At 46.9% G+C, this 27,362-nt stretch overlaps 1 protein-coding gene across 2 annotated transcripts in view; it reads right to left on the bottom strand.

The window, feature by feature from the left end:
* Nucleotides 1–1,979: 1,979 nt before the first annotated feature.
* Nucleotides 1,980–27,362, bottom strand: part of ATM (ATM serine/threonine kinase) — a 262,350-nt gene continuing 236,967 nt past the window's right edge. The window contains exons 53-63 of one of the 2 annotated variants that reach the window (XM_075337438.1): nt 27,171–27,309; nt 26,999–27,081; nt 26,410–26,550; nt 21,697–21,813; nt 19,686–19,835; nt 10,002–10,167; nt 9,801–9,887; nt 6,593–6,707; nt 5,890–5,953; nt 4,425–4,549; nt 1,980–2,165 (exon numbers count right to left, since the gene is read on the bottom strand). In XM_075337438.1, the coding sequence (XP_075193553.1) occupies nt 1,982–2,165; nt 4,425–4,549; nt 5,890–5,953; nt 6,593–6,707; nt 9,801–9,887; nt 10,002–10,167; nt 19,686–19,835; nt 21,697–21,813; nt 26,410–26,550; nt 26,999–27,081; nt 27,171–27,309 (1,371 nt within the window). In that variant the 3' untranslated portion in view covers nt 1,980–1,981. The remainder of the gene's footprint in view (nt 2,166–4,424; nt 4,550–5,889; nt 5,954–6,592; nt 6,708–9,800; nt 9,888–10,001; nt 10,168–19,685; nt 19,836–21,696; nt 21,814–26,409; nt 26,551–26,998; nt 27,082–27,170; nt 27,310–27,362) is intronic. The other variant, XM_075337439.1, reaches the window with a different exon arrangement.

Below are 27,362 nucleotides of genomic sequence, written 5' to 3'. Positions count from 1 at the left end.
CATCGCTCTGCTATATCCATCAGTACTATAGAGAATGAATAAAGCGGAGACTAGCATGTTCAACCTCTGCTCCATTCAGACAGGGCTCCATTCTCGGGGTAGGATAGGGGGCTCCATTCTCGGGGTAGGATAGGGGGCTCCATTCTCGGGGTAGGATAGGGGGCTCCATTCTCAGGGTAGGATAGGGGGCTCCATTCTCGGGGTAGGATAGGGGGCTCCATTCTCTGATAGGTTGGGCTCCATTCTCGGGGTAGGATAGGGGGCTCCATTCTTGGGGTAGTTTGGGCTCCATTCTCGGGGTAGGATGGGGGCTCCATTCTCGGGATAGGATAGGGGGCTCCATTCTCGGGGTAGGATAGGGGGCTCCATTCTCGGGGTAGGATAGGGGGCTCCATTCTCGGGGTAGGATAGGGGGCTCCATTCTCGGGGTTGGATAGGGGGCTCCATTCTTGGGGTAGTTTGGGCTCCATTCTCGGGGTAGGATGGGGGCTCCATTCTCGGGATAGGATAGGGGGCTCCATTCTCGGGGTAGGTTGGGCTCCATTCTCGGGGTAGGATAGGGGGCTCCATTCTCTGATAGGTTGGGCTCCATTCTCGGGGTAGGATAGGGGGCTCCATTCTTGGGGTAGTTTGGGCTCCATTCTCGGGGTAGGATGGGGGCTCCATTCTCGGGATAGGATAGGGGGCTCCATTCTCGGGGTAGGATAGGGGGCTCCATTCTCTGATAGGTTGGGCTCCATTCTCGGGGTAGGATAGGGGGCTCCATTCTTGGGGTAGTTTGGGCTCCATTCTCGGGGTAGGATGGGGGCTCCATTCTTGGGATAGGATAGGGGGCTCCATTCTCGGGGTAGGTTGGGCTCCATTCTCGGGGTAGGATAGGGGGCTCCATTCTCTGATAGGTTGGGCTCCATTCTCGGGGTAGGATAGGGGGCTCCATTCTCTGATAGGTTGGGCTCCATTCTCGGGGTAGGATAGGGGGCTCCATTCTCGGGATGGGGGGTCCAAGCAGTCACTCCCCCAATGACATGGAAGGCAATCCTATCCATTTCTTAACTGGTACAATGCCTTGAAGAAAAGCTGAGTGATAGCCCTTGTTCCATATTAGTTTTAACCGAACTTTACCGATAAACTAAGAATTTTTTTTTAACAACTTCAAAGAAGTAAAACTCATGGACTTCTATTTACAGGTGACTTACTGGGTTATTTTAGTGGACATGCTCTTTAATTATAAAAATATATTTTTATGTAGGTGCCCTATACTGTGGGGGGCACAGGGACAGGAACATGTGTTATCAAATCTTAACCTTAGCAAGTCCCCACACCCAACACCGAGGCGCCATCAATCTGTACAGATGGCAACTAACTGTCGGCACACTAACCTATTAACCTCACGCACTATATGTTGCTATGCTATATATGTATAGTGCGACCGTCTATACAGATCTGCACTACCCTTAACTAATAGGATAGGCATGATGTTGCCTTTAGCAAAATTTGTATGGTGCTCTTAAAAGTACATACCTTCTCAACATACATGAATAGGTGTCATTAACTCTTCCCTGGAATTTACAGTGAAAGGGACAAAATGAATCATTGCCTCCAATTAAAACTAATTATCTACATAATAAGGAGGAGACGTACTCAAAACCTTATCAGAATCCATTCTACTCAATTATTGTACAATGTCTAATGTCTACACAAGGGGGTGGGGTGGATATAACTTTATCATGGAAACTGTACAGGTGGAATACTTATATATTCCTGACCACTGGCAATATACACAACAGGTCATAAGGGTCCACTTTTTACTAGAACAGCACCACTGTTGTCTACAGGCTGTTTGTGGTATTGCAGGTTAATCCCACACAGCCATTGGCCAAGATTGTCCAAGAAATGTAAAATTCCTGCTGTATATAGAGTCACGCATTCTTACAGTGTCAACTCGTTAACAAATGTATCCAAGATATAACTGGTCCACACATTACATCCAGGCTTTCCAGCCGGGGAATAGCTTGCTGAGATTTTTAGGATCCATAGCCTGCTGGATGAGGAGATTTACTTGACCTTCTGCATTGAGCACAGTCCCCTCTTCTACTCCCTTCAGCTTCTCTTGGAGGCGCAATAAGACGCGTTCTGCCACTTTATTAAAGCTCTGAGTGTCGTTGCTTGGAAAGAAGCAAAAAAAGAAGAGGTTATACAGACATGGAAGTGATGAATTATTAAAGGCTGAACAGCAGACATCCCGTGCAGCGCGCAATAACAGTGTCATAGTTGTTAAAGTTGAAGGTAGGCTTAAAGAGGTTATTCACTTCTTTTACATTGATGTAATTGTATGTCCTTAGGGGTACTTTGCACACTTCGACATCGCAAGCCGATGGTAGCGATGCCGAGCGCGATAGACCCGGCCCCCGTCGCAGCTGCTATCTCTTGTGTTAGCTGCCGTAGCAAACATTATCACTACGGCAGCTTCACACGGACTTACCTGCCCTGCGACGTCGCTCTAGCCGGCGACCCGCCTCCTTCCTAAGGGGGTGGGTCGTGCGGTGTCACAGCGACGTCACATGGCAGGCGGACAAAAGAAGCGGAGGGGCGGAGATGAGCGGGACGTAAACATCCCGCCCACCTCCTTCCTTCTGCATAGCCGGCGTGAGCCACAGGACGCAGGTAGGAGATGTTCCTCGCTCCTGCAGCTTCACACACAGCGATGTGTGCTGCCGCAGGGGAACGAGGAACAACATTGTAACATCGGTCCTTCCGAAATTATGGAAATGACCGACGCTACACCGATGATACGATTTCGCCGCTTTTGCGCTCGTTAATCGTATCCAAAACAATTTACACACTACGATGTCGACAGCGACGCCGGATGTGCATCACTTTCAATTTGACCCCACCAACATCGCAGCTGCGATGTCGTAGTGTGCAAAGTACCCCTAAGGCTATGTGCCCACGCTGCGGATTTTGCGCAAATTTTGCCGCGGATTTTCCGAAAATCTGCAGCAGCGGCACTTCCAAGCCATTTCAATGGCATTTTGGAAATGCTGTGTCCATGCTGTGGATTTTTCCGCGGCGGATTTGCCGCGACTTTTGATCCGGAAAAATCTGCAGCATGTCAATTATTGTTGCGGATTTTGGGTATAGAATGGGGGAAAAAAAAAAAAATCCGCATCAAAATCCGCGGCAATTCCGCGGTAAATCCGCGGCAAAAATAAGGTGCGGATTTGCCGCGAAAGTCGCGGATTTTCATGCAGAAAAATCCGCAGGTACATTCTACCGTGGACACATAGCCTTAGGATAGGTCATCAACATCTGATTGGCCGGGGTCCAACACCCAGCAACCCCGCTGATCAACTGTTCTCGGTGCCACCACCAAACAGCCGGAAACGCTCAGTTCCACAACTGCCCTATCGTCTGACAGCGGTCGCAGTCGGGTACTGTACATCTGGCTCCTACTGATTTGAACAGAAGGAGGCAGATGTGCAGTACCCGGCCGTTATCAGTTGATGGTGCAGCTCCGGAACTGAGTGTTTCTGGCTGCCTGCTGCAGGGAGAACAGCTCATCGGCGGAGTACGGGGTGTTGGACCCCGGACGATCAGGCATTGATGACCTATCCTAAGGGTGGGCTATAAATGTTAAAGTAGTGGATGACTTCTTTAAGTCCATCAAATTCAACCTGTAGGCTAACATGTTTATCCAGAGGAAGGCAAAAACCCCACAGGGCAGACGTTCCATATTCGGTACGTACAGGTCTACTGGAGGTCCAGCCATGCGCAGTGTGCCAAATGAAGCCTGGAAGCGTACACCTGGCTTTTGAGGTGCACTGATGAAACCAAAATGAGCCATTATACAAGGCTAGTTAGGGGGCAGGAATTTGAGTATACAGGGATCAATGCTGCTGGGTTGGAGGGCACAGGTGACCTGACAGGTTCCCTTTAAATGTAGGATTTTGAATCAGATATCGTCTTTAGGTTGGCCATAGACATTTAATTTCGGAGTTGCTCCCCTATACCGCACTAATGCCTGTAATTATTCTGCATAGTCCAATGGATGAAGTGGAAGGACGCTGCTGGAAAAACCACTCGGCAGTATGACACTCCCTCCTACTGAAGGCGAGGAGACGGGAGTGAATGGCCGCCATGTACGTTTTGATGGGGTATGTCCGTCATATAATGTTATGGTATATTCCATCACTTATTGATGTGCCGTACTATTCTTGGTGTTGGGCCAATAGAAGTCTCATATACAGATTTACTTGTAAATTTAATTCTGGTTATTTATATAAGAATCCAATCAGTGGAAAGTGAAATGACTTGAAAAAACGGAGGATGGTTTGGCATCACCAGTGACATGTAACAGTGGAATCTAGATGCTGGAATACAAAACATACTTGCTCCAAATCATGTTTCTCGCTATGATACGTTACCTGCTGTTCCTGTTGCACTCAGGATCCTCCGGCAATGTGGCATTGAGCTCGGCTTCATCCTGCTGCAGGTAGAGCGCTTTCAGAGGATTCATAGTCCAATCAAACAAGGGATCATAGAGCAAGACCTGATGGAAAAATGCATTATTTTACATAGAAGGTCACATTTATTGAAGAAAAAAAAAAATCACATTAAAAGAGTTATTCAGGTTTTGGCACAAAAGTCTGCAGTGACTCTATGAAACTGCAGACTTGTGAATCCCCACAGTGCACTGTCAGGATCCTCTGATGTCGGTAGTGAGACCGGACGGTCATGTAACTGCAAGTATGCAATATATGTATGTCCAACCACATTCCGACTTGACTCGCTCAACTCACTTGTGTGGCGCACCTGAGGCTTCAGTCGCCACAGGGTACTGTATCTCACTTAAGGTGCAGTACTCATCCCGGATTGTCCTAGGGTAGGCTGGGGGGTGGCCATCACAAGGCATGGGACTTTCCCGGTCACTAGGACAATTACTTGGGGGGTAGGCACCACCTGGGGAAAAGGATGGAGCATCTTCACACTTGAGTAGTTTTACCCCGGGCGCAGCTTTGGGTAAGGAGCACAGTCAGGACCGAGGTCCAGAAATTTTCTTCCTCACACTTCTGGAGCACTGCAAGACCCGCGGCTTGGAGCAGATAGCTCAGCCCCGGGTTCTACACAGCTACAAGGGATTCCAGGGTCTGCGGAGAGTGCAGAAAACACCTGCAGCTCGTTCCACATTCCATCCACGACACGCAGTGGGAACACCAGCGGTGACCTGCGAATTATCTGGGATCGGCTGGGGCCCATCACGGCAGAGACCGGCACTCCAAGGGTGACAACTGGACTGTGAGTAAAAGACCTTGAACCGCAACCACTGAGTCTGGCCTTTATTGTCGACGCCCATTGCTCCGGCGCCAACGGTCACTACCACCCCCATCATCCTCCCTGGGGCCTAGCTCTACCTGTGGGGAGCTGAACCATCCCGGCTGCGACACCATCCGCCCCAGGGGACAGCATCCGCAGCGGCGGCTAATCCCTGGCCACACATCACAGGTGGCGCCACGAGACAACTACTCCCAACATCCTCAACTCCTTCATCCCACCATCATCCCAACACCTCAGGGTCACGAAACCGGGCAGGGCCACCCGTGACATCCCCTGACCCTCACCGGTCCAGTGACGAGTATTCCCAAGGCCCTATGGGGTGCTCCACTTGTATTGGGCAGGGCCGCAAACATCTAGTCACTATGTGGCCAGAGGCTTGCACATCGCATACTTGTACCAGCAAAATCCTGATGTCCTGATGTCCCATAGAGTGACTACAAAATTGTGTGCCAAAATATGGACAACCCCTTTAAGGTAGGCTTTCCCCATACCCTTTTTGATTCTGCAGGAACCAACGGCTGATGATACAGCTAAGGTCTATGCGCTCAGACATACCTCAACAATGGTGAGCAGAGCATCCTGAGACCTTCTCATAACTTCCATTGTCTTTTCACAGCATCTAAGATGGATAAATTAGGGCCAAAAATAAAAAGTTATCCTATCAACATGAAGCTGATGATTAGAATACAATTACTAGATGTCGTTGTCTGATATATTTTTCAGCACAAATGTAAATATAAATGTATAAAACCCCTGAAGGAACACTAGAGATGATCTTGTTCACATGGAAAAGTATCATTAACAGGCAACCTATCACATTGTTCACGCAGTCCGATCTGTGGACAGCCGGGTATAAAGAAGAAGCTGAGCAGAATGATATATAGATTTATTGTAAAAGTTACAGTATACCTTGTATTATAGTGATTGAAATCCTTGGTGTTTATAGGTAGGAGTCCAGGGGGCGGTCCTAATCAGTGATTGACAGCTATGTCGGCATGCACAGTTATCGTTATTTATTTTACTCACTTACATAGTACCATCATATTCCGCAGCGCAGTGATTTCTCAGCCACCATGTTGCCCTCATACAAAGAAGACTGTCAATCACTGACTGCGACCGCCCGCTGGACTCATGTTCACACACGCAACAGGGATTTCAATTAATAAAATGCAAGATTTAATAAAATTTTACCCCAAAGAGTGTATACTTATCTGATAAGAAAAGTGAAACAATTTTACACCATAGGAGTATGAGTTACCTTCTGAAGACACCCTCTACTCCAGTAATACCCATGCCATCCGCAATGTCCCGTGTTAATCGGAAAGGGACCGTCTCCGGAGTTGGAAGGATTTTTCCTTGTTCAAAGGCAACACCTACAAAAGAGTAAAACATCTCCCTGTTAAAGGGGTTGTCTCACGTTAGCTTGGGTGGGTTATACTGATTTTGCGCCTCCCAGTTTTCTCCTTGCTGAAGGCCGGTGTGTTTGAGCAATGGAGGTTTACTGAATCTGGCAGGCTCATGTCACAGCTGTCTCTCTGCATTATGAGACTAGTGACAGATTCAGGACTTGAGAGTCATTTCCATTCTTGACTCTATATTAGGCCTGTGCCACACACACGTGAAAATCACGCACGTGCCACCAGACACGTATTTTCCTTGCGTGAGGTAAGTATGTGTCTCCGGTACGTGCGGGCCTTGTGTGCTCTCCGTGTGCTATCCGCGATAACACACGGAGAACCGGAAATTTGCATACTCACGTGGTCCTTGCTGCTGTCCGTGGTGCTGATCTTCTGTCTCCAGCCCTCCTCACTCCCCGCTGCTGCTGCTTCCGGCCGCAGTGAAGTGAATATTAAATGAGCATAATGAGCGGCATCGGCAGCAAGTGACAGCAGCGGCAGAGACAGGAGGGCTGGAGAAGGTGAGTAAAAATTTGTTATTTTTTTCTCTGACGTGAGTTTTCTCCGGCGCGTGTCACACGGGACCGCATCCACACTACATCCGTGTGGTACGGGTGCGGGCCATGTGACACCCGTGATGCCGGACCAAAACGGACATGTCAGCGTGAGAAACTCACGGACACACGTAAGTACGGAACGGACACACGTTCCGTTCAAAAATACTTACGTGTATCCAATACATTAGGAAAACATTGGTCTACATGTGTACGTGTCTCAGATACGTGAAAAAACTGCCAAACACGTACGTTAGGCACGAACGTGTGACAGAGGCCTTAAACGTGTTTTCCTTTCCTTTGGCAGTTGTTCGGTTAATGTCGGTATTCCTTGCCAGCAAGTAAGCTAATTACTATCTCAGGTGTTTCTACTTTGGGACCACGCCCAGTCCCTTTATATTCCCTCTGCTACCTGCAGAGGGTGCCGGTTATGCAGAGGGTGCCGGTTATTCTCCTTGCCATTTGGATGATGGGCCAGAAGGTTGAAAGAGCTGCTGAAACTCTATGTGGAAGTTGCGGTGGTGGCTGCAGAAGTCTGTTGATGTGTTTCCCCCTGTCTGTCTTCTTTCCCTGGTGTGTTGTTCTGGTGCAACATTAGGGCTAGCATCTCCTACCTGCCCACTCACTATCCAGGAACTATTGTAGGGTCTTTTCAGGGCTTCAGGCTCCTGCTCGGCGACAGGTGAGGAAACTGTATAGGGACTGGCTAGGAGTACAGGGTGCAGCGGCAGGTAAGTGGAGGAGGTGTCTATATTCCCTTTCACTAGTCCCAGGGCCCTCCATTGTGAAAGTATCCGCAGTGTACCCCTTGTTTCTAGTGGTTTTACCCCTGTTGTTGTGTGTTTTGGCTCACGCCGGACGGTCCCCTAGTCCACGCCGTGACAGCTCCACTAATACGATGAAATGCAGATCTGGAGACCTAGAATTATGTCTGCCTCCTATGTGACACTAAACTAAACTGGATTAGTCCAGTGCCAGTAGATTGCTGTATCCTGCATGGGAAGAGCTGAATTTCTTTGTTCTTAGTGTCAGACTGCAGGTGGTATCTGACTGTAAAAGTGACTAAAAAAAGTCAACTTTTTTTTCCTACTTCAGTCCATGTGGGTGAGCCGAATATTACATCATTTTCATTCATATAAGCAAGACTAGGCAAAACCCATGGTTTTGGCTCAGCTTCGGAGAAAAAGCAGCCAACCCGGTGAGGGTATGTGCCCACGATCCGTACATTCTGTGTCCTGGAAGAAGCATGTCCTCTCCTGTGGAGCCGCGAGTGCTTTCCTCAAGAAACCACAGCAGCTCGTGCCCACGATCAGGGTTCGTACCACTGCAAACTTTCTCTCTGGTCTACCTTGGAGAACACTAGCGTCTCCACAGCAATAAATGGACATGTTACCGCTCAGGAAGCCACACTGCATGTCAAGTTACGCTGTGGGAAAAACAAGCACAGTGGGCACAGGATTTCTATAAATATATCCACTGTGCTTGTGTCAAGGTTGGGAATTTAGGGAAAACCGCAAATTGGGTTTTTCAGGGTCACAGAGACGGAGTTCAAATCGATCTGCGCAGATGTATGTATGAGGAACAATAACAACACAGAGACGTGTCTCTATTAGGGAGAAGCTCAATGGTCTTCTGATCCGTATATTATAAAATACACACAGTTATTCAGTTCAACATTGTCCCTGATTGGTCAAAGATAACCAGCAATGTCCATATAGTAGCCTGTTTCTGGCTTTCTAATACCAGCTTGAACCAGCTACTGAATACTTCTTTGTTAACACATTGCTGAGCAAGAACGAGTTGTCAAGAACGAGGAGTCAACCTCCCACATCTCACATCCCATATCTCACATGGTGAGAACTAACTGATTACAGATTCTCTCAGTATATTCTTAATACCTCTTTGTTCATTATTCATTTTAGCTTGATAATCTAGTGAACACATTCCTGATCACACATCTTAGAATCATATTATGGCGTCTATGCGATTGTCATATAGACACACAGATAATTACGCAATGACATCCATGCTTTGATTATTTACATACACAGATAATCTTATTATAAAAGGACAAACGGCCTACAGCCCAGCATGCCTACCCTCACACTTGTACTGTACAACACAGCGTTTTAGACGCAGTGAAATCACACTGCGTCTAAAACGCTGTGAACCCTGATCGTGGGCACGCAGCCTTAAAGTCCAAATAAAAGAATATGTACAATAAAAATTAACATTAAGAAGAAAACATAATTATTTTTTTCCATTGCTCTAAATTGGATGCTCCTCACAAGGCAAAAAACTCAATTTTTCAACAATGGAAGAGATTTCTTGGATTCATTGGAAGTAACCATTCCCATGCCCCTTCCGGCTTGTACACGAGGGTCTCACACCGAGACATCAGAGTATGTGCACGGGGGTTGTCGTTCTAATACCGCTACATACATAAGTATAAGGTGAGAATACAGCCATGAATTGTACACATAGGAAAGCCAAATAAAGATGGAAAATTACTTACCCAAATCAATGTGGACAAGCTCGGCTGTCTCCTCATCTATGAGGATGTTCTGCACATGTCTGTCTCCAAGTCCAACAATGTAGCCAACTAAAATAAAAAAAAAAACAATGTATATCTATTGCACGTAATAGGCCAGGAATCATATGACATGACGGTAGAACGGCCCTTAATACCCCCCCCACTGTAATGAACACGTCTTACCTATGGAAGATGTAGCTACACTTCGCGTGTAAGCCAAGCGCTTCTCAAACCAAACAGCAGGATCTAGAAACTTCTCCATACAGAAATATCGGAAGACGGGTCGAAAATGCTCTGTGATGTCAAGAAATACCTGATACTTATCTTCAAATCGTGCTCTCTGTACCTCCTGCCAAAGAAAAAATTATATATATTATAATTATAAATATATTATAAATTAAAATATATATATATATTTTTTTTTTATTGTATTTTTTATTTAAACTGTTACTAAATTTTACAACAACATGAAGAAATGTATGAATGGCCCTTAATGGGAATTTGTCAGCAGGTTTTTGCTACCTCATCTGAGAGTAGCATGATGTAGGCAAAGAGATCCTGAATCCAAGGATGTATCACTTAGATTACTGGGTGAAGCCGTTCTGACACTATCAGAATTTTTAGATTTATCCATGTAGCAGATCTGGGAAAGCTGCCCCCGCCCACATCAGGTGCTCTATAGAGATTGTACAAAGATAGTGAGGTGTCAACCAGAGGAGGGGGTGTGCTGGACTGCCTTGAGCATAGTCAGTGCAATGATAAGCATCCTGCTGTTTAAACAAACATAGCAAATAAACAACAGATCAGAACTGTACAAGACAGGCATCCCTGAATTCTATGTTTTAACCCTTGCAGCATGCTGTCTTCAGCTTACATAGCAAAAATATGAAGACAGATTTCCTTTAAGTGTATATTAAATATAAAAAAGGACAATGCATTAAAGAAGCCCTCCCATGTTTTTTTGTACTTAATCTGTGCAGATAGTGTAGTATTGGTGTGCTAATATACTCACCTACCGCTGCGTTCTCCAGGACCCGGTGCTGTTCTGCTCCTCTTCTCAGTGAGGTCACCCTCGTCAAACTCTGAGACTCTAAAGGTTTACATTGTAAAAGGGACTTCCGGCTCACGATTAGAATATAGAGTGATCCGGCTAGTCTGAGGAGCGGTAAGATCACTGAGAAAAGGGGCAGAACAGCTCTGGATCCCGAAGAAGGTGACATTAGGTGAGTATATTAACACACGCTACATCACATACACATATGCACAGATTTATTTAACATCTTCATGGGAGGGCTTCTTTAAAGTTACAGAAATAAAACCTGAGGCCCTTCTGTTTTTCTGTCCTGAATAGAGACTTTATGTGGATTGCACATTTCCTCGCTCATCAATATCTACAGCTTTATAGGCTTGAACAATGGGTTATTACGTGTGCACATTTAGGATATTGATGTGAATTAGGTTTTCGCCCAGCAAAGAGCGTCAGTACCGCTGCACCTAGCCAATCAGATGGCAAGTTTATCACAGACTTTCAGTAGTGCAGCCTCACAGTTTGATATATCTCATAGATATCATGTTTCTCCGAAAATAAGACAGGGTCACATATGATATTTTGCTCTGAAAGATGCGCTAGGGCTTATTTTCAGGGGATGTCTTATATTTCTCCATGAACAACAATCCACATTTATTCTTGAACAAAAAAATTAACATTTATCAAATATAATCATCACATTCTGGATCATCAACATTTTGTGTTCCTCCTATTACTGGCTGGGATGCACATTTTCTTATCTGATCTGCTATTCTCATGGTGCAGAACCAGTCCAATAGTGGTGGGTATGTACCAAATTTACAAAGGTTTAAAACTACCTGCCTAAATGTATTATTTGCTATATATTGCTAAGTTTACCCCAAAAAGAAAGCAGACACCCTCCTGAAGGAATCACACTTACCAGACCCCAAACAATTATAGTTGGCAAGTGAATGGGCTCTCACATACAAATCCGCGGCGCTGTCAGGTTCCCCTGCGTTTTACAGCAGTTGGCTCCCCCTGGTGACTGGAAGCAGTATCACTCTCCCTGAGTGATACTGGTACCTGATCTGTATGTGAGAGATTCAGTACAATGCATCTGGAAAGGTGAGGGACCTGACAGCGACGCAGATCTCTGTGGGAGAGCCCATTCACCATTGCACTTGCCAGCTATAATTGTTGAGGGTCTGGAATTTTTTTTGGGGGGGGTCTACTTTCTATTGGGGCTGTTTGCTTTCTTTAATGAAGAGTCCTGCTGTATTCTTTATTTTTTTTTTTAGCTGCATGGACACTTCTTTATGGAACTGTAAGTAGAGATTACTTTTGGAGTAGGGCTTATATTTTAACCCCTTCACGACCATGGACAGATCTATCCGTCATGGAGCGTGTCATGTTAAGCCCCGCCCCCTGCTGCGGGCAGGTTGCAGTGATCCGCGCACATATCAGCTGTTTTCAACAGCTGACATGTGTGCCTGCTTGTTATGAGTGGAATCGCATTCCACCCGTAACATTAACCCCAGACTTTGGCAGCGAGATGTATATACGCGCGGTCATGATTTTCACTTACCGCCGCCCCCACTGGAAGTCACGTGAGTGATCATGTGACTTTCGGTGGTTGCCATGGTAGCACAGGGTCATGTGATGACGCCTGCAGCTATGACGAATCACTTTTCATTTTCACTCGGCCCGGAGGCCAGTGAAGCAGGAAGTGACTATATCTGCTGTTTACAGCTGTATAGCTGTGATCAGCAGATAGTGCAGAGCGATCGGATTGCTGATCGCTATAGCCCCCTAGGGGGAATAGTAAAATAAAAAAAAAAAGTAAAAAAAAAGTTTTAAAAAATGAACAAATAAAAAAAACCCTAAAAGTTCAAATCACCTCCCTTTCACCCCATTGAAAATTAAAGGGTTAAAAAAAAATAAAATATACACATATTTGGTATCGCCGAGTTCAGAAATGCCCGATCTATCAAAATATAAAATCAATTAATCTGATTGGTAAACGGCGTAGTGGCAAAAAAATTCCAAACACCAAAATTACGTTTTTTGGTCGCCGCAAGTTTTACGCAAAATGCAATAACAGGCGATCAAAACATAGCATCTGCGCAAAAATGGTACCATTAGAAACATTAGCGCGAGACGCAAAAAATAAGCCGTTACTGAGAAATAGATCCCGAAAAATGAGAACGCTACGGGTTTCGGAAAATGGCACAAAACGTACGCCACTTTTATTGGACAAGCTTGTGATTTTTTTTAACCCCATAGATACAAGTAAACCTATACATGTTTGGTGTCTACAAACTCGCACCGACCTCAGGCATCATACCCACTACATCAGTTTTACCATATAATGACCATGGTGAATAAAACATCCCAAAAACTATTGTGCCATCACACTTTTTTTGCAGTTTTTCCACATTTGGAATTTTTTTTTCCATTTTCCAGTACACCATATGGTAAAACTTATGGTTTCATTTAAAAGTACAACTCGTCCCGCAAAAAAAAGAGAATTTTGTTTACTTACCGTAAATTCTTTTTCTTATAGTTCCGTATTGGGAGACCCAGACATTGGGTGTATAGCTTCTGCCTCCGGAGGACACACAAAGTACTACACTAAAAAGTGTAGCTCCTCCCTCTGAGCATATACACCCCCTGGAGAACTAGATCTAGCCAGTTTAGTGCAAAAGCTGAAGGAGAATAGCCACCCACAAGTAAAGACAGAGCAAGAACCGGAACAACCGGAGACTCTGTCCACGACAACAGCCGGTGATAACACGCGGAACAAGAAACTGCCAACAGGCAACAGGGAGGGTGCTGGGTCTCCCAATACGGAACTATAAGAAAAAGAATTTACGGTGAGTAAACAAAATTCTCTTTTTCTTTATCGTTCCTATGGGAGACCCAGACATTGGGACGTCTCAAAGCAGTCCATGGGTGGGAATAAACAGAAAAACTGAGAAGTAGGCAGAGCCTAACTTCACAAATGGGCGACAGCCGCCTGAAGGATGCGTCTGCCCAAGCTCGCATCTGCCGAAGCATGAGCATGCACTTGGTAGTGCTTTGAAAAGGTATGCAGGCTAGTCCAAGTGGCAGCCTGACAGACTTGCTGAGCCGTAGCCTGGTGCCTGAAAGCTCAAGAGGCACCGACAGCTCTGGTCGAGTGTGCCTTGATCCCCGGCGGGGGAGGCACCTGAGTACACTGGTAGGCATCGGAAATGGCCGACCTAATCCAACGAGCTAAGGTTGGCTTAGAAGCCGAGAGGCCCTTACGCCGACCTGTGGTTAGCACAAAAAGAGAGGTGCACCGCCTAAGAACAGCGGTGCGAGACACATAGATCCGGAGCGCACGCACCAGATCCAGAGTATGCAACGCTTTTTCAAAGCGATGAACAGGAGCCGGAAAAAAGGAAGGCAGGGAAATGTCCTGGTTAAGGTGGAAAGGAGAAACCACCTTAGGGAGAAAGTCCGGAGTCGGACGGAGAACCACCTTGTCTTGATGAAAAATCAAAAAAGGTGACTCCGAAGAGAGCGCAGCCAAATCAGAGACTCTCCTGAGGGAAGTTATGGCCACTAGAAAGACCACTTTCTGTGAAAGACGAAACAAAGAAACCTCCCTAAGAGGCTCAAAGGGGGGTTTCTGCAAGGCCGTGAGGACCAAATTGAGGTCCCAGGGATCCAAGGGCCGCCGGTAAGGTGGACTGATGTGAGACGCGCCCTGCATGAAGGTGCGGACCTGAGCCAGCCGGGCGATACGCCGCTGGAACAGCACTGACAGAGCCGAGACTTGTCCCTTGAGGGAAATGAGGGATAGTCCTTACTGCAGACCGGACTGTAGAAAGGACAGAAGGGTCGGCAAGGAAAAAGGCCAAGGAGCATGGCCGGAAGAGCGACACCAGGACAGGAAAATTCTCCAAGTCCTGCGATAGATTTTGGCCGAGGAAGACTTCCGAGCCCGAGTCATAGTGGAGATGACTTCAGGAGGAATACCAGAAGTCGTCAAGATCCAGGACTCAAGAGCCACGCGTCAATCTGAGAGCCGCAGAATTCTGGCGGAAAAACGGACCTTGTGAGAGAAGGTCTGGACGGTCCGGAAGATGCCACGGCACCTCTACGGACAGATGGAGCAGGTTGGGGTACCAAGCTCGCCCGGGCCAGTCCGGAGCAATGAGGATGACCCGACGGCCCTCCATTCTGATCTTGCGCAGAACTCTGGGCAAGAGAGCTAGAGGGGGAAACACGTAGGACAGAGGAAACTGGGACCAATCTTGAACCAGAGCGTCCGTTGCAAAGGCCTGAGGATCGTGGGAGCGAGCCACGTAAACCGGAACCTTGTTGTTGTGACGGGATGCCATTAGGTCCACTTCCGGAGTGCCCCACTTACGGCAGATTGACTGAAACACTGCCGGATGCAGGGACCACTCGCCACTGTCCACGGTTTGACGGCTGAGATAATCTGCTTCCCAGTTTTCCATGCCTGGGATGTGGACTGCGGATATGGTGGACTTGGAGTCCTCCGTCCATTGAAGGATGCGTTGAACCTCCATCATTGCCAGGCGGCTGCGTGTCCCGCCTTGGTGATTGATGTAGGCAACCGCTGTCGCGTTGTCTGACTGGACTCGGATGTGCTTGCCCGCCAACAGGTGGTGAAAGGCTAGGAGAGCTAGAAGCACAGCTCTGGTTTCCAGCACATTGATCGAGAGGGCTGACTCGGACGGAGTCCAAGTGCCCTGCGCTCGGTGGTGGAGACATACCGCTCCCCAGCCGGATAGACTGGCATCCGTGGTGAGGATCACCCAGGATGGGGCCAGGAAGGAGCGCCCCTGAGACAGAGAGAGGGGCCGAAGCCACCACTGAAGAGAGCTCCTGGTCTGTGGCGACAGAGCCACTAGCCTGTGCAAGGAGGAAGTCCGCTTGTCCCAACAGCGGAGAAGGTCCAGCTGCAGAGGACGCAGATGGAACTGGGCAAAGGGAACAGCCTCCATTGACGCCACCATCTGACCCAGCACCTGCATTAGGTGCCTGATGGAATGACGGCGGGGCCTCAGCAGAGAGCGCACCGCCAGATGGAGGGACTGCTGTTTGACTAAGGGCAGCTTCACAAGTGCCGGCAGAGTCTCGAACTGCATCCCTAGGTACGTGAGCCTCTGGGTCTGAGTCAGAGTGGATTTGGGCAGATTGACAAGCCACCCGAATTGGGCTAGAGTGGCGAGAGTGAGCGAGACACTCCGCTGACAGTCTGCGCTGGATGAAGCCTTCACTAGAAGGTCGTCCAGGTAAGGAATCACTGCCAACCCCTGGAGGTGCAGAACCACAACCACTGCTGCCATGACCTTGGTGAATACTCGAGGGGCCGTGGCTAAAACGAAGGGGAGAGCCACCAATTGGAAATGTTCCTCTCCGATTGCAAAACGTAGCCAACGCTGGTGTGAAACTGCAATTGGCACATGCAGATAGGCATCTCTGATGTCGATGGATTCCAGGAAATCTCCTTGGGTCATTGAGGCAATGACTGATCGCAGAGACTCCATGCGAAAATGCCGCACCTGAACATGCTTGTTGAGAAGCTTGAGATCCAGGATGGGCCGGAAGGAACCGTCCTTTTTGGGGACTAGGAAGAGATTTGAGTAGAAACCTCTGAACCATTCCCGGGCGGGAACCGGTACAATTACTCCGTTGGCCTGCAAGGATGCCACGGCCTGAGAGAAGGCGGCGGCCTTGGAGCAGGGGGGAGTTGACAGAAAAAATCTGTTTGGCGGGCTGGAAGAGAATTCTATCCTGTAGCCGTGGGAGATGATATCCCGCACCCACTGATCGGAGACGTGTTGAAACCACACGTCGCCAAAGTGGGAGAGCCTGCCACCGACTAAGGACGTTGCTGGCGCGGCCAGATAGTCAAGAGGAGGCTGCCTTAGTGGCAGCAGCTCCTGCGGTCTTCTGTGGACGCGCCTTTGTGCGCCAGTTGGATTTTTGGTCCTTGGCTGAGTTAGTGGACGAGGCCGAGGGCTTAGAGGATGACCAGTTGGAGGAATGAAAGGAACGAAACCTCGACTGGTTCCTACCCTGGACAGGTTTCCTGGTTTTAGTTTGTGGCATGGAAGTACTCTTCCCGCCAGTAGCTTCCTTAATAATTTCATCCAGTTTTTCACCGAATAGCCTGGACCCAGCAAAAGGGAGCCCAGCAAGGTACTTCTTTGAAGAAGCATCTGCCTTCCACTCTCGAAGCCACAAGATCCTGCGGATAGCGAGGGAATTAGCCAAAGCCACCGCAGTGCGGTGAGAAGCCTCCAGCATGGCAGACATGGCATAGGATGAAAAAGCTGAAGCTTGGGAAGTTAAGGCAACCATTTCGGGCATAGATTCCCTGGTGAGGGAATGCATCTCCTCTAGAGAAGCAGAGATGTCTTTGAGAGTCCACACTGCTGCAAAAGATGGGGAGAACGAGGCCCCTGCCGCCTCATATACAGATTTGGCCAGAAGGTCGACCTGGCGGTCAGTGGAATCCTTAAGAGAGGTGCCATCAGCCACCGACACAACGGTCCGGGCTGAGAGTCTAGACACCGGGGGGTCTACCTTTGGTGAATGAGCCCACTCCTTGACCACCTCAGGTGGAAAGGGAAAACGGTCATCAGAACCACGCTTTGGGAAGCGTTTGTCAGGACAGGCCCTAGGCTTGGTCAAAGTGGCCTGAAAACTGGAGTGGTTAAAGAACACACTCCTTGTCCTCTTAGGCAAGGTAAACTGGTGCTTCTCTGCCAGAGAGGGTTGCTCCTCTGATACTGGCGGATTGAGGTCCAGTACAGAATTAATGGACGCAATCAAATCACTAACATCTGAGTCACTTTCGGACAGATCAATGGGGCACATGGAGGTAGCCTCCGAGCCCCCAGTAAAGGCATCCTCCTCGTCCGGCGAGTCAGCTTCTGAAACAGAGCCGCGGGACGAGGAAGGAGATGGAGCCCTGCGTCTCCTTTTAGGAGGACGGGGTCTGGGACCAGATGATGAATCCTCTGTGAGCTCCGCTGAGAGAGCCCTAGCAGCAGAGGCACCCTGTGAAGGGGGCTGATGCATGTTCAGCAAAGTCCAGGACAGCTGTCCCATGGAGTCGGCAAAAGACTGGGAGATTGACCTAAAAAGAAGGATTCTACCCAAGCCGGAGGTTCAGCCACAGGAGCCGGAGCAGCCGGAGAGACCACTGGGGGGGCGATTCCAGGCTGAGGCATTGTCAGGTTAGAGCAGGCATCACAATGTGGATATGTGCTCGGTTCAGGCAGCACGAGCTTACATGCAGTGCATACTGAATATAGCTTTGGAGCCTTGCTCCTCGTGTGAGACATGCTGCTGAAGTGGGGGCTCTTGCCAGAGTGACCCCCAGAGAGTATATACAGAGGCCCACAACCAGAGGTTGTGGCTTACCAGACCGCTGGAGCGGTGTTGTGTGCCCTCCAGATCCCAAAGCCCGGACCCCCAAGCACTTCAGCAGGGATGCTGCAGTGCTGATTGCAGAGAAAACGCTGATAAAATGGCGCCGGAGCGAGGAGAGGGGGCGGGGCCAACCCTGAGAGCGGGATCTGGAGGGCCAGAGACTTACAGGGGAGGAGACATGTACTCAGTGAGGTGTGTCTCTCCCCTGTGCAGAACGGCCGCTGGGCGGAGCCACACTGTCCCTCTGCATGAATGACATGCGAGGGCAGTGAAACCGAAAGTAGGCCTCCGGCGAAGCCGGGGCCTAAATTTGAGCGGTGCGGCCGGCGCGCAGGCACCATCGGCGCGGTTCTCAGGCGACAGCCAGAGAACCCGCCCGAAATGTCACAAAAAACACTCAGCACACTCTCACCACATAATAAAGTACAGGGACCCCCAGAACATAAACGTCTCAGGTACTTAGCTTGCTGAGACGCAGGGTTCCAGGTCCCTGGGGATGAGTGCTCCGTCCAGCAGGATCCTGAAGGGCTGCGGATGGAGACCGGTCTCCTGCAAAGCATGGAGAACCGTGCTGGCTCCCGCTTCAAGCCAGAGCCCGAGGGATGGTGAAGGAGCGCGGCATGTAAGGCTCCAGCCTTGGAATCAACCTTAACAACACCGCCGACACAGTGGGGTGAGAAGGGACATGCCGGGGGTCCAGACTTGGACCCGCTTTTCTTCAAAATCTTTCCAAATATGAAAAATCAGATGTATGCCTCCTGAAGACAAAGCAATGAACTGGCTAGATCTAGTTCTCCAGGGGGTGTATATGCTCAGAGGGAGGAGCTACACTTTTTAGTGTAGTACTTTGTGTGTCCTCCGGAGGCAGAAGCTATACACCCAATGTCTGGGTCTCCCATAGGAACGATAAAGAAACAAGCCTTTATATGGCAAGATTGATGGAAAAATAAACAAGTTACAGCTCTTGGAAGAAGGGGAGTAAAAAAACAAAAACGCAAAAATGGAAAAGGCTCTGAGGCTGAAGGGGTTAAGTATACTCAAAAAAGCCCCCAAAAAATCCTACTACGGCTTATTTTCAGGGAATATGTTATGAAGATGTAAATTAGAGGATGATGTCACTCAGAGCGCCACTGATCGAAACACGTCTGGTGTTCATGTTGGTTGTGATTCCTGTCTTTTTTCATGCGAAATTTATTATTTTGTATCATTTTAAGAATTTCTTAAAGGAGTGGATTTTATTGGAACATTTTCCTGGAAGCTGGTTCCTTTCCTTTATCTACTCAGAGCTCCTTACAAAGTCAGGAAACCTCAGACGTCAGAGTTCCAGCCTCAGAGAACATCATTTTAGCTAGTATATTTTTCTCATCTAAGAAAAAAAATTTATTTATAGAATATATAGAAAATTGTTCTGAACTAACCATCATTTTCCTCTGGCACTGCAGACTGCTGTAATCACCCGGCCGGTAACGTTTGTGTGCACCGTCGTCTGCATTCACCAAATATTCACCAATAGGGACTGTACCGGAGCACCATTCCAGTACACCGCTCCTCTGAGATAACGGGACCACCTGACAAGGGAAAAGTGATAGATATGATTTAACAATATAAGCTAAATCTAAAGTGCCCCCTGCTCCAGGGGTAACCAGAGGCTTGTAAGATTTTTACCGTTATGCACCCGGTTGAAGGAAAAGAGGAGTCCGGGACACCACAGCAGCACACCAAGAGGATGGAGATCCAAGTGATGCTATATTCAGTCCGGACAACGTATATTCCATAGGTTAGCCAGCAACCCAATAGAAGTCATGGCTACTAATATCGCCATGACTTTCAGAAAACCAAGTCCGTCCACTGACAATATATGGGGAACTTGTAAAAAGGAATCATGGAATAGTAGAGACATCAAGGGCCATCGGGTCCAACCCCTTGTGATTGCAGGTTTTCCAAAATCATCCCAGCTATATGTTTATTCAGTTTCGGCTTGACAATAAAGCTCAAGGAGTCTGTATATTCTCCTCGTGTTTGCATGGGTTTCTTCCAGGTTCTCCAGTTTCCTCACACTCTCCAAAGACATACTGATAGGGAATTTTGATTGTGAGCCACCAATGGGGGACAGTGCTTACAAGCGCTGCAAAATAAGATGGCGCTATACAGTGTGTCCACCCACATCCTGTCCACCGCCATTAACTTGAGAACGGCGGCAGCTATAGGCATAGAAGTGGTGTCTAGGTATAGTAAAGTAGCCATGCGCTATGCAATGAAACCACCTATAGCACCACCTGGAGGAAAACAACGGAGTTAGCATTTTTATCTCAAAAACGGAACGAGATAGAGAAAAAAGTGAATTACAAAGTTATAGGGCATCATTAATTCAATACGAATTGACACCTTGCACACAGAAATGCTATGATTAGAACATGTAAAACTCACAAGGCAGCGGACGTGAAGCGATACCTCATGGAGACCTTCCTACAAGTCATTGGGTATGGTGGCTGTGTGGACTGGCCTCCATGCTCACCTGACCTGACCCCATTGGACTTCTTTCTGTGAGGTCACATCAAACAGCAGGTGTATGCGACCCCTCCACCAACATTGCAGGACCTACGATGACGTATCACAGATGCTTGTGCAAACGTGTCACCTACCATATTGCACAACGTGCCACAAGATACAGTATGCTGTGCAGAGTCCAGATGTGCATTGCAGCTGACGGTGGCCACTTTGAGCATCAAAGTTAAATGAGTGCCCTATGCAAGACCAGCATTCAATGTTTTGGGGGGGAATCATGGGTTTCATATCATAGCATTTCTGTATGCAAGGTGTCGATTTGTATTGAATCTGGCGTAGCACCCCATCACTCTCCTTCTTAGTCAAATAGCCCTTACAAAGCTTGGAGGGGTGTTTGGGGTCATTGTCCAGATGACCTGGCCTCCACAGTCACCAGACCTGAACCCAATCGAGATGGTTTGGGGTGAGCTGGACCGCAGAGTGAAGGCAAAAGGGCCAACAAGTGCTTAGCATCTCTGGGAACTCCTTCAAGACTGTTGGAAGACCATTTCCGGTGACTACCTCTTGAAGCTCATCAAGAGAATGCCAAGAGTGTGCAAAGCAGTAATCAAAGCAAAAGGTGGCTACTTTGAAGAACCTAGAATATAAGACATATTTTCAGATGTTTCACACTTTTTTGTTAAGTGTTTCATTCCACATGTGTTAATTCATAGTTTTGATGCCTTCAATGTGAATCTACAATTTTCAGAGTCATGAAAATAAAGAAAACTCTTTGAATGAGAAGGTGTGTCCAAACTTTTGGTCTGCACTATAGATGCCATTAATTATGGCTATTACTGGTTATAAATGCTGTAGCCACCCCTGAACAGTACTACACTTATTGAAATAAAATGTCTCCTTTTAATATTGTCTTTAGTACTTCACCTTGTATCTGCGGATGGACAGCTTCCTCTTCCGCGTCTCACTATCCCTCTGTAATAGCGTGTTACACATCTGGAACACCTGCTGCATCACGGCGTCTTGTCTCAGATCATCCCGGCCCTGGCATTGAGAGCAGAAGAAACTTTTACACACTCCCTGTGTATAAGGATGAGTCTCAGTAATATGCCATCATAGACGTACCTATTTCTGAAGAAATATTAGCAGAAAATCTCTTGTTCAAACGAGGCAATGTGACGCCGACAAAGAGCATTTTCATTACTGTACGAACTATATGACCACTGATGAACAAGTGTTTTGCTAAATGGGCCTTAAAAGAGGTTTTCCCATCTCCAAGATCCTATCCCAATTTGTAGTATGTGTAATAATAATAATATTAGCAAATACCTGGAGGTCTTTGCTAATATTATTATTTTTTATTTTTATTATTATTATTATTATTGGAGGTCTTTGCTAATATTGTTATTATTATTATTATTCCTACACCTACTACATATTGGGATAGGATCTTGGAGATGGAAATACCCCTTTAAGATTTCCATATGTGGAGTAGGGAAGGAATTTTTCCCCTAATATGAAGCTATTACTGTCCGCCCAATGGGGTTTTTGCTTTCCTCTCGATCAACTTGTTAGGCAATAGGTTGAACTCTATGGACTCATGACTACCAAGAACCTTAAAAACTATGAAACTATCATCTCCTTGGCTTGCATTATATGTCATGGAGTTGGTCATGCCTGTGGCCCTTACTTGGGGAAGACGTGCTTGATGATACATAAAAAAAAACAAAAAACAATAGGAAATAATTTGAGGGCGCCACCCCACAAAATATTCTACATGGTCCCCTTAGCACTGAATGGAAAGAGAACATTTCTTTCACAGTCAGACCAAGATTATCTATACATATAAATTAGGGAAGCACGACCTTTTCTAATCCAAGGGCCATTCTGTCATATTGAATGACTCCCTAGGGCCACAATAAAACTATATGTAATAAATAAATATGAGAAAATGTGGGCACCACTAGAGGGATCCTCTCAATACAAGCGGAGTTGGAAAAAAAGAGAAGTAGTTTTCATAAGGTGAAAATCAACATAGAATACAAAAATAGTGATTAGGTGCGAAAAAAAGATATACAATGTTAAAGAGTAAAAAAAAAAAAAAAAAAAAGCTTACTCTGAATGTGCCCATAATACACCTTATATTCACCTGCTCAGTAATATATATATATATATATAAAAATTAATAAATATAATAATAAGAGAGTCCCTTACTATATATAATAACTAGTGATGAGCGGGCACTACCATGCTCAGGTGCTCAATACTCGTAACTAGTGATGAGCGGGCACTACCATGCTCAGGTGCTCAATACTCGTAACTAGTGATGAGCGGACACTACCATGCTCAGGTGCCCTGTACTCGTAACTAGTGATGAGCGAGCACTACCATGCTCAGGTGCTCAGTACTCGTAACTAGTGATGAGCGGGCACTACCATGCTCAGGTGCTCAGTACTCGTAACTAGTGATGAGCGGGCACTACCATGCTCAGGTGCTCGGTACTCGTAACTAGTGATGAGCGGGCACTACCATGCTCAGGTGCTCAGTACTGGTAACTAGTGATGAGCGGGCACTACCATGCTCAGGTGCTTTGTACTCGTAACTAGTGATGAGTGAGCACTACCATGCTCAGGTGCTCTGTACTCGTAACTAGTGATGAGCGAGCACTACCATGCTCAGGTGCTCAGTACTCGTAACTAGTGATGAGCGGGCACTACCATGCTCAGGTGCTCAGTACTCGTAACTAGTGATGAGCGGACACTACCATGCTCAGGTGCTCAATACTCGTAACTAGTGATGAGTGGGCACTACCATGCTCAGGTGCTCAGTACTCGTAACTAGTGATGAGCGGGCACTACCATGCTCAGGTGCTCAGTACCCGTAACTAGTGATGAGCAGGCACTACCATGTTCAGGAGCTCTGTACTCGTAACTAGGGATGAGCGGGCACTACCATGCTCGGGTGCTCATTACTCGTAACTAGTGATGAGCGGGCACTACCATGCTCAGGAGCTCTGTACTCGTTACTAGTGATGAGCGGGCACTACCATGCTCGGGTGCTCGGTACTCGTAACTAGTGATGAGCGGGCACTACCATGCTCAGGAGCTCTGTACTCGTTACTAGTGATGAGCGGGCACTACCATGCTCGGGTGCTCAGTACTCGTAATGAGCAGCTAATGCTTGGATGTATCCGAGAATAATGGAAGTCAATGGGGAACTGGACCATTTTCCAGAAGATTTCACTGATAAAGGCTTGAGTTCCCCACTGACTTCCATTATACTCAGGTACTCAAGTCACACTCATTGGAGTATCCAACTGCTTGTTACAAGTACCAAGCACCCGAGCATGGTAGTGCCCGCTCATCACTAATAAGAAGCTATAATCAGGTCACCTATAAGTATAAAATTAAGTACAAAATCAAAGAGCTGAATCTAAGCTTAAAAGACAATAACGAAAGCAAATAAAAAAAAAACCCGCTAACATGACAACTAAAGGTGCAAAGTAACAATACAAGTCACAGGTCTAAGGTGGAGATATATGTATAGTAAATGAACTGACGATAATAAAAAGGAGATCGACTTTGGGACCAGATTCAAGCATGTTGGGGAATGAAACTTCCACAAATACCACAGGCCCTGCTCTTCCACCAATTACGCCCCCCCCCCCCCCACCCCCCGAATCTGAATCTCAGAGTATGGTAGACAAAGTAAAGACTCCTAGAAACATCCACACATTTTTAGTGGTGGCTCTTCGGGCTTTGTTTAGTGAGTGGCTTAAACCAAACACTCCATCAATGGGAGCAATAATATCTCAAATCAAACATCTATTGGGACTGGAACTGATAGAAGGAGAAAGGAGTAAAGAAAAGTCAGCAGGAAAAGTTTTTCCGCTGTGGAAAAAAATTCATTGGTTTTCATTATAGTCCTCAGGAAATCCTGAAAATAATTAGCCCTTTCCGCCATACAAAATGGTATTGTCTGGAAGACCTGGGAGGGACGTTGGGGGTTTTGGAACCATCATTAGACACTTAGCATGTACCATATGGAGATGGTAGTCGACACCATAGCAAGAACATAATTGTGGAAGGGTTCACGCTCACATTCTTATTCTTTGTTTGTGATACTACCTTTTATTTTTTCTTCCTTTGCAGGGTTTACACTTGCATTGACGAACAAATCAATCTCATGTATGCTGATGTTTACTATTTGACCATGGAATTGACTGTTTAATTTTTTTTTGTTATATTTAAAAATTTGAATAAAAAAGATGTTTAAAAAAAGGAGATAAACAATAAAATAATAAAAACACCAAAAGAATGTCAATATGTTGACAGAAGCCCAGAAAGCAAAAATCAAATCATCAGCAAAAGTATCATGCAGTAATGCAATGGAGAAGAAAGGAGACCCCTTCTAATATTTGTGGGGGACACAGATGTACTACTCCTCAAGTATGTCTGGTTGGGGGCCACACAGAAGGGCACAGTGAGCCACATGTGGCCCCCCCCAGTCTAAGTTGAGCTAAATCAATATTTAACCATCCAGGAAGAACCCAGTAAAGGCCACTTCACACATAACGAGATCGCTAACGACATTGTTGCTACGTCACAGTTTCTGTGACGAAACAACAACTTCACCAGCGAACTCGTTATGTTTGACACGTGCCAACGATCCCCCCCTGCTGTGAGATCGTTAGTCGTTGCTGAATGTCCTAGGCCATTTTTCGCTTGTTGGAGTCCTGCTGTGCAGGATGGATCTGTATGTTTGACACCTACCAACGATCTTGTTAATGACCTAGATGAGAACTTAAAGTGTGACACGTAGGCGTGTAGTTGCGTCACCTTTTCCGCGCCTCCTCTGCACCGATTGGTTGGAGCTGAGAACAGTACTGCGTTCTGATTGGGTATCGCTTCATGCTTTGTTCCTTTTTGAGCCTTGCTTTGAGGATAGAACCTGCGACTACTCCCGGATTCATTCATACTTTATTCCCGATTGCTTGCTTGCTTTTCGGATCGAAACTGAGGTCGCAGGTTCTATCCTCAAAGCAAGGCTCAAAAAGGGACAAAAGGATGAAGCGATACAAAGTTGCCTTCTAGGCCGGCCGCCTAATCAGAACGCAGTATTGGCCACCAATCGGAGCGGAGGGGTGTGGAAAAGGCAACGCATATGCACGGCTACGTGTCTTACAGCGACAAACACTACGCCCCTATTCGAGGTCGGAATCGTTACATAGCTGCTGTGTGACAGGGTCCCAACGACCAACAAGATTGTTATACAGGTCGCTGCATCGTTACTAAAGTCGTTGGGAAAATGACTGTGTGACATCTCACCAACGATTTAACAACAATCCGGAAACTGTGACGTAGTAACGATCTCATTAACGATCTCGTTATGTGTGACTGGACCTTAAGAGAGAGTGCGGAAAACCTTGGAGAGCGCTGCACATTTCTGCTTCCCGGGTACAAACAGAGTTCCAATCCTAATACAAAATCTATAAGAGATCATTGAGACAAATCCTAAACCGTGTTCAATCCACAGTATATTAAATCTGCACAAATGAATGTTCTGTTGTCAGACGGGACTCCGCTGTGCTAATATACTGCTGTGAGCTCAGATCCTTGGAGGCAGATTCGCAGTCCGTACCTTCACAAGCTGCCGTCTCTCCTTCCCGTCTGATCCCACACAGTCAATTATTTTCGGAAGATTCAGACCCCCGGCCAAGCGGAACTCTGGCTTGAAAGATGTAATTGTCACCAAGTTTTCATACTGCCCGGTAGGATCAACCTGGATTTATGAAAGGAGAGAAGCTCAGCCAATATCCCCCATCTTACCAATTCACACTCATGGCATCAGGTAGAAATATGTAATATTACAATGTGGCTATTCGGATAAATGGAGGTCCATTTAGGACAAAGGCAGGGGCAAGTTTCCAAGAACCGAAGACGCTTATACAGAGCAGCCCTTTGTTCTGGCTCATAGAAGTGGGGTCCGCAGTGGGGTTCCCTTTCTGATCATGCATTTGGGCAGAGGTGGTCTTCATAAGTTGACCCCTTACGACCAGTAGCCTAACCCTAACCCTCATTCAATCATATTTGAATCCATCAACAATCGAGCGTAAACATCTGTACCCCCCGTAGACGGTGATGGAGAGTGACCATGCATGCAGGGACATTAATCTCTTGGGAATAACATCAGGACATAAATGTGTGCTTATGATGATGATGCCATTTACCTTGAGTTCTTCGGTCGGAATAACTACGTCCTGCAGGTTGTTCAGTTTAGTGATGGGCTGATCGGATGGGATGGGTATTCCTTCTATAGTTTACAAGACATATTACTAATGTAAATGTCTTCACTGCTGTTCTGGCTCAGGTCACATTACGAGCGGTGTGCACTGTACTTACTGCGCTGATTTTTCCACTGGTTGGCATCCAAGTTTGCTAATACTATGTATGCATCACAAAGCCGCTCGACGTCTCGTACCATGTGAGGCCTGTGTTTCTTTATGGTGTTCACTATATTGCACGCAGCTTCCATACGATCCTACAGGGAAACACAGAATACACACAATCAACCTCAGAGGACGGCGGTCTAAG

Source organism: Anomaloglossus baeobatrachus, chromosome 2 (assembly GCF_048569485.1).
Source record: "Anomaloglossus baeobatrachus isolate aAnoBae1 chromosome 2, aAnoBae1.hap1, whole genome shotgun sequence".
Taxonomy (NCBI): Eukaryota; Metazoa; Chordata; class Amphibia; order Anura; family Aromobatidae; genus Anomaloglossus; species Anomaloglossus baeobatrachus.
The sequence above is the reverse complement of the archived record's forward strand: the minus strand, read 5'-3'. Positions and strand labels throughout refer to the sequence as shown.